The sequence below is a fragment of the Perca flavescens genome, chromosome 9 (genome assembly GCF_004354835.1).
Source record: "Perca flavescens isolate YP-PL-M2 chromosome 9, PFLA_1.0, whole genome shotgun sequence".
NCBI lineage: Eukaryota > Metazoa > Chordata > Actinopteri > Perciformes > Percidae > Perca > Perca flavescens.
The window spans coordinates 14779648-14794756 of NC_041339.1; the positions used below are offsets into that span (position 1 = coordinate 14779648).

The 15109-nt window shown below is 42.8% G+C and overlaps 1 protein-coding gene across 2 annotated transcripts in view; it reads right to left on the bottom strand.

The window, feature by feature from the left end:
- Positions 1-15109, bottom strand: part of ssbp4 (single stranded DNA binding protein 4) — a 93661-nt gene that overhangs the window by 21503 nt on the left and 57049 nt on the right. For both annotated transcript variants that reach the window (XM_028588095.1, XM_028588096.1), the window contains exon 5: positions 1337-1426. In XM_028588095.1, the coding sequence (XP_028443896.1) occupies positions 1337-1426 (90 nt within the window). The remainder of the gene's footprint in view (positions 1-1336; positions 1427-15109) is intronic.

A 15109-nucleotide genomic window follows, 5' to 3' on the forward strand; every position in this document is an offset into this window, starting at 1 on the left:
TCGTTAAGGTTGGCAGAGCCAGGCTCGCTGTTTCCTCCCGTTTCCAGTCTTTGTGCTAAGCTAAACTTACTAGCTGTTGGCTGTAGCTTCATCTTTACCATACAGAGTCATATCAATGTTCTCATCTAAATCTCGGCAAAAAAAACAAAAAAAAACGAACAAGCACATTTCCCTGAATGTTGAACTATTCCTTTAAAAGGCTCTTATCCAGAGACAGACAAGTGTCAAAGGTGTGGAGTCTTGCTCAAGGACACCTGAGAAGGATGAATAGCTGTTGCAGGGATTAAACTTGATTAATCTTTTGATTATGGGACACTTTGTACAATCAAAAGACCTTCAGCATGTCCTGACCATTGATAACACAGCAAGAATTATTCCTTTACTTTCATTAAAAAAAAAACAACATGGACTGGACTGATGTTACAGAATCTAACATTTGCAGGCGATTTTTTCTTTACGTCAAACTACCTTTTCACTTAAGCAACTGTCTTGATACTGATATTCTAGATTGGAACTTTGAGATGTAACTAAAGTAGCTGTAGGTGAAAACAATGTTTCAGTTCTCTTTTCACCTCTCCCACTTTGGTGAACATCTTTGCGAATGCAGATATTTTAAACTTTAAAAGTGTTACTAGTTCAATATGTGTGAAAGTGTCAAATGAGGCTTGCGTGTTTGCATGTTCGCGTTTGAGAGAGAAAGGAGAGAGTGATGGAAACACAGAGAGGAGAGAGAGAGAGAGAGAGAGAATGTGTGTGACCTCGTCAGCCTCTGAGACAGCCTTCACAGAACAGCGATGACAGGAGGAATTAGTAACACAAGTACCACAAATCAGAGAAAATAGCCTCCTCCGAGGACCACAATGGAAATAAGTTTGTAACTTTCTTGTGTTATCCTCGACAGTTCTGTTAAATGTGCAATGTCACTGTGATGGCATCTTCTTATGCATTTATTTCTGTTACTGTCTAATAAATCAAATCAAAAATCTCCACTTGCTTTCCACAGCACTTTCACTTGCTCACTAAAGCAACATTTGATATTTGGGCGCATCAAAAAAAAGCTCTCTAGAAGTCAGTTAGTAGTATCTACAGCTTCACACAGAGCACCAGGAGTTAACAACACGAGCGTGGACATATGGGACAGAGGCGGAGAGACAGAGAAGGGAACACATCTGGACAGGGATTAGGACAGCTAAAGAGGCTAAAAAAAGGAGGAGGAGACAGAAGGATAGGCTTAGCGATGGCTATGGGAGGGGCAGAGGGGCTGTCGGGGGTTGTGGGATGGGTGAAGCTGTGGGTGGTTGAGGGATGAAGTCAGCGAGACAGTTCTTTTTCTTACTTGAAAGAAGCCCGGGGGCATGGGTCCTCCTGGCATGCCGTCGTTGGGTGGCATGTTGCCCATCACTGGACTGGGAGCAGCGGCCGCACTCTGAAAAAAAAAAAAAAAAAAAAAAAAACACAAACAACAGCTTACTCTTAAGTATCCATGTTTGATGGTGCAGCACACAGTGAACAGCAATCAGCAAGGTGTTAAAAAAAATCCTGTGCACAGTGAAAATAATGGAAAGAGAGATATGGCGTGCAGAAATGATCTGCTGCAAAAATTCCAACCCTGATTACACTCACTGAATTTCTGGACACAAATTGAACAATTACAGATAACTGATGAAGATATGATTATTTAGTCACAGTGATGAATTATTTGATGGACACAAAACTATCTTGTCAAGATACAGATAGTTTTAGGGGGAACATTAAGGCTGTAAAGTGCTCCTAGTGACGTAGTTCGAACGATGCGCCATCTGACCACAACAGACAGCCAAATCAATCGAACCATTTAAGAACTAGCTGAACTTGAAGATGTGCGAGAGGGGTAGGGTTATGAACAGGAAAGAGTCCTACAAATGCACAGCTCGTGTTTCTTTCTCTAATACAAAGGAGACAAACTATTTTTAGATCTGCTCCTATTTGCTCCCCGCCCCCCCCCTATTTCTCTACTAGTCCATTCCTCCTGAGAAATGTTCCAAACTGATGTACTGACCAATAAAAACTACCCGAAAATGTGCAAATTGTACATTTACACAAACTCTGAAAACTCTCTCAAAATATTCCTAAATGTCAAAAACCCAACACTTCCTGCAACTGCCTCACATTTAAAGCCTTAGTGGCGCCTCCATGTAGGGCTGTAAGCCCCAAAGTTTTGATACAAAAGATGGCATGTTCTTATAGTTAAACTCTTCTGTCTTTTTTTAAATTGAATGCCAAACCTCTTATTTCCTAATTTATCTTTAGATCAGGAAATATCTAATTAAAGAATTTGTTACAACAATAAAACTCTGATCAAGCTCTCCTTGCCAGCTCTCAACACTTTTTATACTCAGCATTACATTACAGACACATCTCATTGAGGATCATTACCCAGCCCAGCCCCAATGCTTTGGTGGATTTTGTTAAATTTCTATCAGTGTTTAGGTCCTACTTCATAGTGATGAATAACGTCACAAATGTAAATCAGTACCATAATCTTGATTTATACAGGGCCTCCTTTAGTCCTGCATGCCGCCCCATTTGGAATATGGCCTCCAAATATATTTCTGGCAATATTTCCTTCATCTTTGCTCTCAATTATAATGATTTTCAACATCGAGGAGAAGACAGATGTGACGCTCGCTGCTCTGGTTTTCTTCTGAGGCAGTGAGGCTGACAGGCGGTGTTTGGTCATGACTGCTTTGTCAGAGCTTGACGTTCACACGTGGCTGACGCGATAAGAGGAGGAAACCAAAAAGTTACAGAAAGAATACATTTTCAGTCCGAATGTGGAGCCGGTTTGTGTGTTACAGGAGGAGATTATTAAGCTACAAACAAATCTCTTGTAAGCGCAAACACTTAGAGCAACCTATCTTTCTATTTTCCTGAAAAAAAGTGACTTATAGTGTGAATAATGACGATCTGAGAAGCAAATGTAGAAGTAGCTTGACAAAGTTACACTTTCCAAAAAGGTCACAATATTAGACTTTGACACCACAGACTGCGGTTTGCATCTTGTCTCTTTGACAGTCAAACCATGACCAAAGTCTTTCCCTAAGCTTATCCAAGTAGTTTTAGTTACCTAAACGTAACCATGTGTTAAAAATGGAGAGGCGGTAGATCAGAAAACTGCTCATATAAATCACAAGTCCAGGTTGGAGTTGCACAATCACAGAGGATCCACAGAAGCTTTAAAAAGGTGTTAATACTGCTTTTTAATTTCGGAAAAAACTGTTAGCTACTGCACAATCATAGACTCTCCACAAAATGTACAAACACACAATGCTCTCCTCTTGCCCCTCCCACCACTGTAACTCTGTAACTAGAGCTTCACTCACTTCCAGAGCAAACAATCCCTCCATCCCTCGGCTGACCCTCACGGCCCAGACACTAACTAACAGGCCCCGGGGCCATGAGGCAGGACACACACACACACACACACACACACACACACACACACACACATACAGAGAGAGAGAGAGAGAGAAGAGGCAGTTAACCTGGACCTAACTCCACTGATATGAGGTGAATGCAGTTTTATGCATTTAACTTGTTATATCTTCTATCCTTGTAGCCTGGTGGTCTGGGACACAAGGCTGCAAAGTGGCTGCAACGTTTACAATCTGATTCCGGCTGGGGACCCTTGTTGCATGTCATCTCACCTGTCATGAGATCATAGACCTGTCATCTGTGTTGCTTCTCAACTGTTTACTGTCAAATAAGATCAACGATGCACACTTCCAGAAGACGTTTTCAAGAGTCAACACAGTTCCTCGTAACGGGGACCCAACCCAGGACCAGAGTCGGGCTCTGACCATATTATATTCAGTCTAACTGGGTCAGATCCTGTTGTGTTGTCGCTTGTGTCATGTCTGTGTGGATCTTGGCAGACCCATTATCAGCTCTGATCACCATCATAATCACTGCAAAATACAAACATGTTTTTTTCAGTCAGGATGAACAGTGTGAACTGTGAGCTGCAGGAGGGAAAATGAAATGTATTGCTCCCCTTTCCAATGGCTGCTGACTGTTAGGTGGTGTTCTCTCTCTAGTTGGGTATGTTGGGGTCAAGCACATTTTGGGTTGAGTCCAAATGATCCTGGCGTGTATTTGGATGGGGTATAACCGTCCTCTGATCCTTTGTGAATGGGGTCTCTTTTTAAAAAAACATTTATTTACACGTGTCAGGTACGGGTGGTCTGTCTCGGATCAAAGACCTCCATAACAGACATAACAGAATGAATAAGTGTGTGAAATTAGCCTGATAGATGAAGCAACTTTGCAGGATCTCCTACAAAAACCCAGAGCAACCTAAGATACATCTGACTTCAACTGGGCCCTACAAAGCGTGTCATTGTGAGCGATTATCGAACAATGGGACAGCAAGAACTACAGGCTTAATGCTGTATATTACACAAATGCAAACACAGTTAACCAGCTGTAGCATATCGCAGAGCATTATCTACTAAGGGATAGCAGAGAGAAAAAGAAAAGGAGGATGGAAATGAAAATGAGAAAAGGAAGAGAGAAGGCCAGAGATGGCTGGATGAACGGCAGGGCATCTCGGGGAGAAAAGGAAGAGTGAATGGAAGTGGTGCTGGCATGTAAGTATGTGTGGCGAGTGTGTGTGTGTGTGTGTGTGTGTGTGTGTGTGTGTGTGTGTATATATATATATATATATATATATATATGTGTGTGTGTGTGTGTGTGTGTGTGTGTGGCTGCCTCCCTCAACCAGCCAGCGAGGCTCCACAGTACTCAGGTGAAGCAGCAGCAAAAGGCCCCTTCTCCTAGTTGCCATGACAACCCCGACCTCAGCTCCTGCTCTCCAGTGCCCATTAAAACCCTCAGGCCGTCAATCATCAGTATGGCCAGGGAACAGAGAGAGAGAGACTAAGAGAGAGAGAGAGAGAGAGAGAGAGAGAGAGAGAGAGAGAGAGAGAGAGAGGGACAGAGAGAGAATAAGTGAGAGAGAGAAAATAAGAGAGAGAGAGAGAGAGAGACAGAGAAAGAGAGAGAGAGAGGCAGAGAGAGAGACCGAGAGAGAGAGAAACAGAGAGAGAGAGGCAGAGAGAGAGAGGCAGAGAGAGAGAGGCAGAGAGAGAGAGAGAGAGAGAGAGAGACAGAGATAGAGGCAAAGAGAGTAGAGGGAAAAAAAGAGAAAAGAAAGAGAGAAAAAGAAACAGAGATGGAGTTTAAAGCAGCCTGTGGCTTTTGATAGCTGCCCTGTATCTACCTCTTCTCTCTCTCTCTCTCTCTCTGCACACAAACAAACCTGATGCACAATGTCTGCACAGTGTTAACTCCTCACACACAGCACACTCCTCTGTCTCACTCTCTCTCTCTCCACCTCCATAGAAAACCATCTACTAAAATCTGTGCTGCATTTCATGACATTATCTTCATTCATTTCAAATCAATTTTCATACAAGCTATCTTCATTCAGCATCCCATTTTAACTAATGATCCTGCTTGTTCGCTTTATAACATCTTCAGTCCTAATTCTGCAGCCTCCCGCTCCTCCATATTAGCAAAAGAGCTTGTAGATCAATGAAGTATGTTTGCAAAATCTAAAGCTCACTGTCCATTGATTGTCTCTCCCAGAGTGTTCTGTGTTGTGTGGCTCTGATTGTGGCTATTTGAGTTCATATTTTAAAGAATAGTCTGGTTTTTGAGGGAAACTGGCTGTTTCATTAAAACAAGTATTTCTTATCTTATCTTAGCCAAAAACAGGAGATGCAAAAGGTGAAGTTTATGTTAACACCGGCCAAAACTTTAGTTAGGACAAAGAATAATTATTTGAAATGATACACGCATGAATTTGCTTCCATGCTGTCTGTACCAGATAATCAGCCAGTTTGGGCGTGACACACAATACTTTTTCATGTAATGAATATTAAAAAGGAATTAACAAGGGGAACATCTGACAGTTGTATACATCTTGTATATATGTATTTTACAATGTTTGGACTCAGAGCCTGGACAAAATAGAGACAACGCAGTTTGTTTTATCTTATATTTGAGCAGGCTAAACTCGCTCATATTCAAACTCTAGGCAAAAAGGCTTAATATGAGTTTTTTTTTTTCTTCTGTGTAAACGTATAAAAAAATATAAAAAATAAAAAAATTGTAGTTATCATCTGGCATGTATTTGATCATTGCCTCTAACAGAAGAGGTCTGCTCTCCTTTTGGTCCTGGTTGCGATCCTATTTAGCTCCTCTGTGGAGGCTGGCTGGCTGGCTGGCTGGCTGGCTGGCTGGCCCATAGACAGTGAGGGAGTGGCTCTATCTGCCAGGTGATCAGACCTCGGCTTCCAGGGGGTAATGGATCTGCTGTTATCTGGGTCCAGACAAGCAGGCCAAAACATTGCTACCTGCTGGCCACAACAACACTGATACCAACCTGTTAGCGCGTGTTTGAGTGTCTGAGAATTTGTGTGTGTGCAAGCCTGTGTTTCTTTCAGATCGCAAGTGCTCAGCCTGAGTCGCCTGGACTAACCGTACAGTCTTCAGCGACCCCCACACACACTCTACATATCTCAAACACACACAGAAACAGTGTAACGTGTTCACAAACATTTACAAATGTCCATACTGGCACCCTAAGGCTCTGAACACAACATGTTCACATCCAGACACACACATACACATACACAGTCCAGTCCAACTCTTCTAAGAGCTTATATTATACACACCAGGGCTCTCTGCGTCTGTTTATACCTGCTACATTCTTTCTTTTTTCATTTTCTGTCTGCTCCATAAACAAAGTAAATGTAAAAATCCGGTTGGAGCTGTTAATGTGAAGAACTCCTGCTGCGAAGAAAGCTACCTGAGTTAAAACTGCTGGGTGTGCCGGCATAAACATGGATGTGTACGTTGGGATGTGCTTGCGTGGGAATGAACACCCCATTGTGTGTCCATACATGTAGTTTCTGTAGCTTGCAGACCGATTTGCAGACAAATGGCTGGTTTCATCTCGTGCATCTCCGTTATCTCCGAACCCAAACCAGGAATTCCTCTCCACACCGCCTGCAACTGTCATCGCCATCACCCTCTCCTCCCAACTCCCTCATTTGTCCTTCTGTCACAGCCTCCTTCTCCTCCTCTCCCCTCAGCTTCAAGTGCTCCAATAACTCTGTCACTGAAGTCAACTCTATAAAGATTAGCGGGGAGATAGGAGTGTGTAAGCAGGGCTGCCGGCCGACAGACGGGTCTAATCGATGGAAGACGGAGAGCTGCCGGGCGTCTCTGCCAGGAATCAGACTCCCAAACCTGCAACATGGAAATGCCCTCCACGGCAGGTATGCAGCCAAATATACTCTCTCTCACATGCACGCATACACACACACACACACACACACACACACACACACACACACACACACACACACACACACACACACACACACACACACACACGCTGTTGCCTTCCCATAGCTCTGGCAGCTGTTATGTCAATCAGGTGAATTAATTACCGGTAAACAAATTTGCTTGGGATCCCCCAACAGAACACACACAAACACAAACAAACATACACATACACATAACCCTCCTCCTCCTCGCACCACCTCTGTCTCCCTAGCATCTCGTCCCAGCATCAGAGCCCCAGGAGCTGCCTCTCAGCTACCCAGGCACCGCTCGGAGCTGGAAGCCCAGGGGGAAGGCGCTGTGGCTGGGGGACGTCGCCCGGAGCTCCCCCTGCTGCCCTGAAGCACCTGCCGTTACTCCCGCTGCTGCCTCTCAGGCTAACCAATCAACCTATGGCAATTCCCACATACTGCCTGACAGTAAAGACAACACACTCTGGAGTGCAGATGGCATAACCACACACACATTTGTGCACACATATATGCACGCAGACAGACACCTGAAGAAAACCTGCTCTGAGATGAAACAAACCAATGCAGCGACACAGACAATTCTGCCTCCTGTAAACATGATATTGATGTGGTGACTCTCTGTGGGCTGGATGGCAGCTGACAGAATGAAGGGAGGAATCCATACCACATGACAGACAAAGCAACTCATAATAAATAAATAAAAACAAGCCAAAAAACAGTATCTTAAAAACATTTTTTACAGGCCGACTCCCTGTTTCAACTTTGACTTACTGTACTTGCCGTAGATCTGGCGGACCTTTTAGCTTGTTTACAACCTCTCTGATCATCTGACCCATCATTTCAAACTTTGCTGTAACAGTGTTTCCATTTTCCTAGAGCTCACTGACTACAACCATCATCCTCATAATCAAAAGATATTATGGATAAACCAAAAAATAAGACCCAGGTTGTAATAAACCCAAATTCTCCTTAAGCTATCATCCTGTACATTTAAGTAATTCACATGCCTCTTCGATACATCACAATGTTAGTTTGACTCAGAGGTTGGCTAGTTGCCCAACTATTTAGATAATTGATCATTTATTTAAGTAATTTATCAAGAAACGATACCAAACATGTTCTGGTTTCCACTTCTGAAATGCTTGCACTTACAATCAATATAGTATGAATATATTATTGGATAATCAAAATAATCTTTAGTACAACGACAAGAATGTTGAAACTAGGAGGCATTAGCAGGAAGGGTTTAACTCAATGCTACTTGGAGCTAAGGTATAAGCTAAAGGAAAAAGTGACACAAACTTGCATAAACTGAGTGAAACACTTATTGATGTAAAGTAATTTAGTAGCTGGCCTGCTGACACACACACACACACACACACACACACACACACACACACACACACACACACACACACACACACACACACACACACACACACACACACACACACACACACACGCCTTTATTGGCGGTGTCGGTAGTTAATGACCAAAGGTTGGCGATGGCCTGCTGCTCGCTCTTGTGACCCTTTCTAACACAGGTCCCCCCTGCTGGCACTGCTCTTTAATTATACACACACACACACACACACACATATACAAGTGCATGTATACACACTTTTATGTAGCCCCCGCCTCCCTTGCCTGTGGCCTTTCACTCCCTCATTAGGCAGTTGGTGTTGGGTGGAAAGCCACCAGAGAAACAAAGGACAGGGTGTCACGATGATGCTCGTCGACACGCGCACATAAACACACACACACTTTGAATGAATAGGCAGAATTCCAAATGCACCCAGCGCTATATGCCTAATTGAAGATTATTAATGCCGCTAATTAGGGAATAATAGAATGCTTGGAGACATAACCTAATGTGAAGAATACAGTGGAAGAATGAAAGGTGTGTAAGCATAAATCTGACAGAGGAGGGAGAGAGATAGGGGAAATGATTTTATCATGCTCTATTTCTTGTCCTTTTAAAATAACTGGCGGGTGTCACGCTAGTCCAGACGTGGAGTGTGTATCTTCCGCTCAGCGCTGCAGGTCAGAGAGGGCCACAGATCGGGACGGAGCAGGTAGATCATCCCCTGAAAGGCCACTTCACAGGTGATGGCAGGCACGCTAACACACTCGTCACACTTGCCAGTGCTACAAAGCTGTGTATGATGATGCCCATTGCATTTTCTGGGTCTATTTCATTGTTTTCTTATTCTAAATAAATATTCAAACATCTGCAGTAAGTGGCAGGTTCTTGTGTTAGTACCTCAGAATCAAAGAGCAACACCGTCTTTCATCAGCTTTTACACCAACGTTCATTTATCTTACAAAGAGAAATCCATTATAAAAGAAGCACAGATAACATCTGATCAGCCTGCGTATAGACCAGAATACAATGCAACCAAAAGACATATATCGCACACTGCCAACCAGGCAAGACGCTCACTATTTTCAGCTACAACACCTCAACCTCCGTCACCGCTTTCATTGTCACTTTTCCACCTACATGTGAGGTAAAAAAAAACCACAGCAGAAAATCAACAGGTTCACAGCCGCTGCCGTTGAGGTTTGTAGAATATAATTCTTGGAAAAGTTGAGGTAAAGCGGTTACCATAAAAGGTATGCAAATCATAAACAAATCATCACTGAAAAAAGACTCCAGGAATGCACTGAGTGATGCTAAATAATAGCAACAGAGGATCCAACAGTGGAAAGCATCAGCACATACTACATGTGCACACTCTCAGAAAAGCACATACAGTATATCTGTATGTGCACTACGAACAATGACATTTAACGAGCAATAGCAAGTGACATTTACATATCTGCAAATATTTATTTGTTGTAGGTTCAGACATCTACATTCATGTTCCTGCAGCCTACAAACTGTTTACACTAGATTGCGGATCCCAATGATGATTTACAAATGATCTGCTTATTGCATTCTTCATGGTTATAAATTGGCTAGATTTCTGTCTCAACAAATGTACATAGGAATATTTCTTGAAAGATTGAAACAGGAGGAAGGAAGATTTTTTTAAAAAGGTTATTAGTGAGCAAAGAGGAGGATGAAAGCTGCTTAATCTATTGGTTTTAGCAACACTTTAGAAAATAATAAGAATAAGAATAGAAGCATTCCACACTCAATCATTGGACATAAACACTGAAACTTAATCTAGTCATGCACATAAGTGTACCTGGATCAACTTTTGCGAGGCCGCAGCTCTATGTCAGGCAGCAAAATGCAGCGTTGGCCGCTCACACATACGTGCAAACGCACATTCCTGGTAAATTTCTTTGTAATGCCACTCTGTTTTCAGTTTGAACGCCGGCTCCTGCCCATGCTGCTTTGACCATGTAATCGCAGTGTCCCCTGTTCATGTATGTTGGTTCTTAAAGCTCCAGTGTGTAACGTTTGTAGTTGTTCATTATCAAAATCTGTATTGCCCTTCACAAACTTGTCCTTTTTCATGAATATTGACCACCACCATCAATTTCAAGAATTCCTATTGGCTTGGAATTTTACATTTGCGCTTACATGAACTGGGGTAGACCATAGACAGTAGTATAAGAATGGACCAACAGATCCCGTTGCTCTGGACGGAGAACAGTGAAGGATATTAGAAGCACTTTTCCGGTGAGCGCTGAGCGTTACTGCGCAGCCTCCAACTGAGAGAGACGACGTAAATGTGACGTGAGCAACGTGTCTGAAAGTTGTAAGTCTTCTGGTAGCTGTGCAAAGAGAAATCTAAATCATTCCCAATCTTACAGAGATGGAGAGCGTAGGTATATGTAAGGAGATAACATGGGCACAGGTTAATTATTGCTAACTAAAATGCTAGTTAACATTAGTAATTAATCCTAAACAGCTCATGTAAGTCGAAACTGCCTGCAAGCTTATCCTGTACTATACGGTAATTCCTCTACTATGTGACACAATTGTTAGCCTATTTTTACAAAAACGTCTGCTACGGAGCCATAACGTGAGGTACAAGGTAATGGAGCCTTTTACACTTTGTCGTGTTTCTTTAGAAATAAACAATGGACAAATAGAGTCTTTAAACGCTTCAGATGTAAAGTTATTCGCTGTCAAAGTGATGTCAAAATGAATGGGAGTCAATGGAATGCATATCGGGAAGTGATCGTTTTGTAGCATCAAAATGGCGCCGTAGGAGGTTCGAGTTCTGAAGCGAAGCTTACCCCCTTGGGTTAGATGCTCCATAATGATGCGCCATCTTGAAATACGTTAGCCGGTAAGGGACATACAGGCTATACTGCTCCGCCTTTCGCGTTTTTGACTCAAAGATGCTGCTAATGGGTATGGCAAGTTTGAAGAAGGAAACATGTACCACAGGACCACACGTATTCAAAATCCAAATTTCAGGAACAGGAGTCTTCTTCTTCGCCCAGAAAAAGAAAACGGATATTGAAAAGAGCAAGAGACCGGAAAAAGAGTGAACATTGGAGCTGCTTTGGAGGCACACACCAAATCCCAACTAGTTAATTATCCTCCGGACCGCTGCCGTCTCCTTTTCTTTCTCTCTCGTTTCTGTCGCTCTCCGACATGAACTCATGGATGTATTAAGAGAACGTATGAACTCCAACAATGACGGCTGATAGACGGCCTTTTGTACACCTTTGCTTTTTGAAGCGTGAAGGCTACCATAGCTGCAATACTGCGTGGCGAGAGAGAGAGAGTTGATTGCGATATATGATCTCAACGCTAGATGGGAGTAATTCTTACACAATGTAGCTTTAAAGCAACACTAGAGAACTTTTCCTGCTTCTGTCCCCCTACAGGTTGGAAGCGGAATTGTCCATTACATTACATTGTCCAGTTCATTCGAACTACAGATCCGCTACCCGATCTGGCAAACTTGCATAATATAATGTAATGGACAATTCCGCTTCCAACCTGTAGAGGGACCAAAGTGGGAAAAGTTCTCTAGTGTTGCTTTAAGTATGTTTGCAGCAAAGGACGGACCCCTCACTCATAGTTTTTTGAAAAGTGAAAAACGCTGTCTGTTGAATCACTACTATGGTATTAAATTACTGAAATGTAAAAGCTTTAAAGAAATGTATTCTAAATGATCTTTTAAAAATCCGAAACACAAATACTGTACATCTTTACAGGCTGAAAGATCCTGTCCATTAACTTTGCTGCAGTGTATCTTACCTACAGACTCCCTTTTCACACTTGCTACCGTTGGAATCAGTTGCAGCTCAAACTTCTCCAAGATTTAATAATATAACATAACACTTTATCAGCCAGACCTACTACGGGACTATTAAAAATGAAAAGAGACTCTGGCAACCTTGTTAGCAATATCTACCTCCTCCTTATTCTTTGGCAGTCTTACATATTCTCTCGCTCACTTTTTTTTTGTTGGTCTCTCTCTCTCTCCCCTTTTCTCTTGTTATTAACTGGATTTTATTTCTGCAGAGCTGAGAAGGTGCGAGATGAAAACGAGAGGAGTGGTGGTGGCGTATACTGTGAGCAGCCAGCCAGGGAGTTACAGTCGGGCTGTACACATTCCATAGTGCCTAAAGCAACATGGTGGACCTCAAAGCTGAAGTCAGACGTCTTTAGAGTGAAACAGTTGAAGAATTACCATATATTATCCTGAATAATGTGGTAATAGCCAAAAAGGAGCAGAGTAAACACTGTGCTTGGAGAACAGAATAAGATAAACGTTGAGAAATAAAAGTCCAGTCGCAGCCTAATTTTATTCTTTTCTACTATAACAATAGATACACGCCTGCACATTTGTCATTCAGACCAAACTCTCACCCTCTGATTCTGTGTGTCCGACACTTATGTTTAGCAGCCAACAGAGACAGACTAGACATTTAAAACCATCGCACGCCAGTCTGATCCACTCACCCCATTTCTATTTTAAAGGATATGTGTGTGTGTGTGTGTGTGTGTGTGTGTGTGTGTGTGAGAGAGACCAGGCAGGAAGAAGCATTCCCATAGGAGCAGTCCTCCTGAGCGCCAGACATTGGGGGGTTGGGTGTATGAGACACACACACACACACACACACACACACACAAATTTCCATTTCGTATCCCAGAGGCACCACCCCTACCTTACAAACGACGAGATCAGATTGAAATATTTTGATAAATATAGAAATCCACATGAAGCTTTTACACTGGCAGTGATTGGGACTCTTACGTGTCTCACTCTGCGTCATCTCTGCCGTCATACTAATGCGCACACTGTAAGAATTACTCGCACATGAAGACCAAACTAATTTCAGGAGGATCAAGCAGTCAGCTAACCCAACAACCTTTAATGACAACATTTAGAAGCAGTGACCCATTTGTGCAAACCAAAAAAAAAAATTTCTGAGCATCTTTATATTCTTTTAAGAAACTTGATGTCTGTTTTTTCAGGCGACTTTTGAGACCAAATAATCATTGCTTTACACAAGTTCACACCAAACATTTCTACTCACTTATTGATAAATCCAGCTCTTTAACTGCTCAATTAAACAACCCAGTGTACAAAGCCGATCAGGGTGAGCATCTCTAGACGGCTCGTAACAACAGACGTACATGCCAAATATCATCTTCTACCGTCTTCTCTAAACACTGTTCAGATTTCCACCGGTGATAATGCCAATTTTAGCCTGACTAGGTAGTTGGTTGGTTAGTTGGGTTCGAGACTTAAATCCAGTTTCCTTGAGGACCTAGCAGCCAAACACACCTAACCCTGTCTCCTGCCAGACAGGAGGAGGAGGAGGAGGAGGAGGAGGAGGACGAGGAGGAGGAGGAGGAGGACGAGGAGGTGAGGGGAGACCGCAAACCGCATTCCCGAGACAATGGACGGTCTGTGGAGCTCGCTGAAACTCTGAGGGCCCTGGGGCACGTCGAGGAAAGAGGGAAAAATTTACGGAGAAAGGCAAAAAGAAAGAGAGAACGATGTTAAAAAAGAGTAAGAAAAGAAGTCAGAAAAGAGGAAAGAAAAAGAAAGTAAATAATAGGGAGCAAAAATGAGACGAGAGAATGGCCAAATATGGAGGAGGTGTAAGAGAAAGGGAGTGCTGGCAACGTTGTAGTGAGCTGATAAGGAGAAAATGGAATGGGGGGTGGGGGCTGCTTTCAGTTACACAGGGAGAGAGAGCAGGACAGAGCAAAGGGGAAAAAAGAGCTGACTGTTATTGCTGTTACTTTAATTCACCTTTGAGCACTTTCAATTCAGCCAGTACTCGTGTTTCAAGTGTGAGCTTTTGCTACGTTCACGTCATGTCATACAAACCATAAATATGAGCAGCCGTGTGGGAAAACATTTACGTCAAGCTCCTAGTCCAGGGTTTCCCCCAGGAAAGAGTTTAAGAGAGGCAGTAAACCACCCAGATCCTGACGCACCTCTTCTCCTTATCAAACGTCTACAACAGGGCTCCTTTTTTTCTTACCTTAGGTTCATGCTTTGTTTGATGAAAGTGTATTAATCTGGTATCGTAGTTAGTGTAGGCTGTCTCTTTTCTGGGCTTTTTCAGGTGAGGTGGCGTGCCTCCACTGCGGGGAAACCCTGTAATTACGAGTACGAGATATGGAGCTTTTCTGACAGCTATGATATCTCCCACTTGGCGTAAAGAACTGCTGAAGCCAACAGCCAAAACATAATAACCAAACTAGGGCCAAAGTAATTAAAAATCCAATACTGAGACGAATGCAGTTTGCAACTTGTGTATGAACAAAAGTAAATACTGTACGTAATGTGTCAAAAACAGTTAATTAA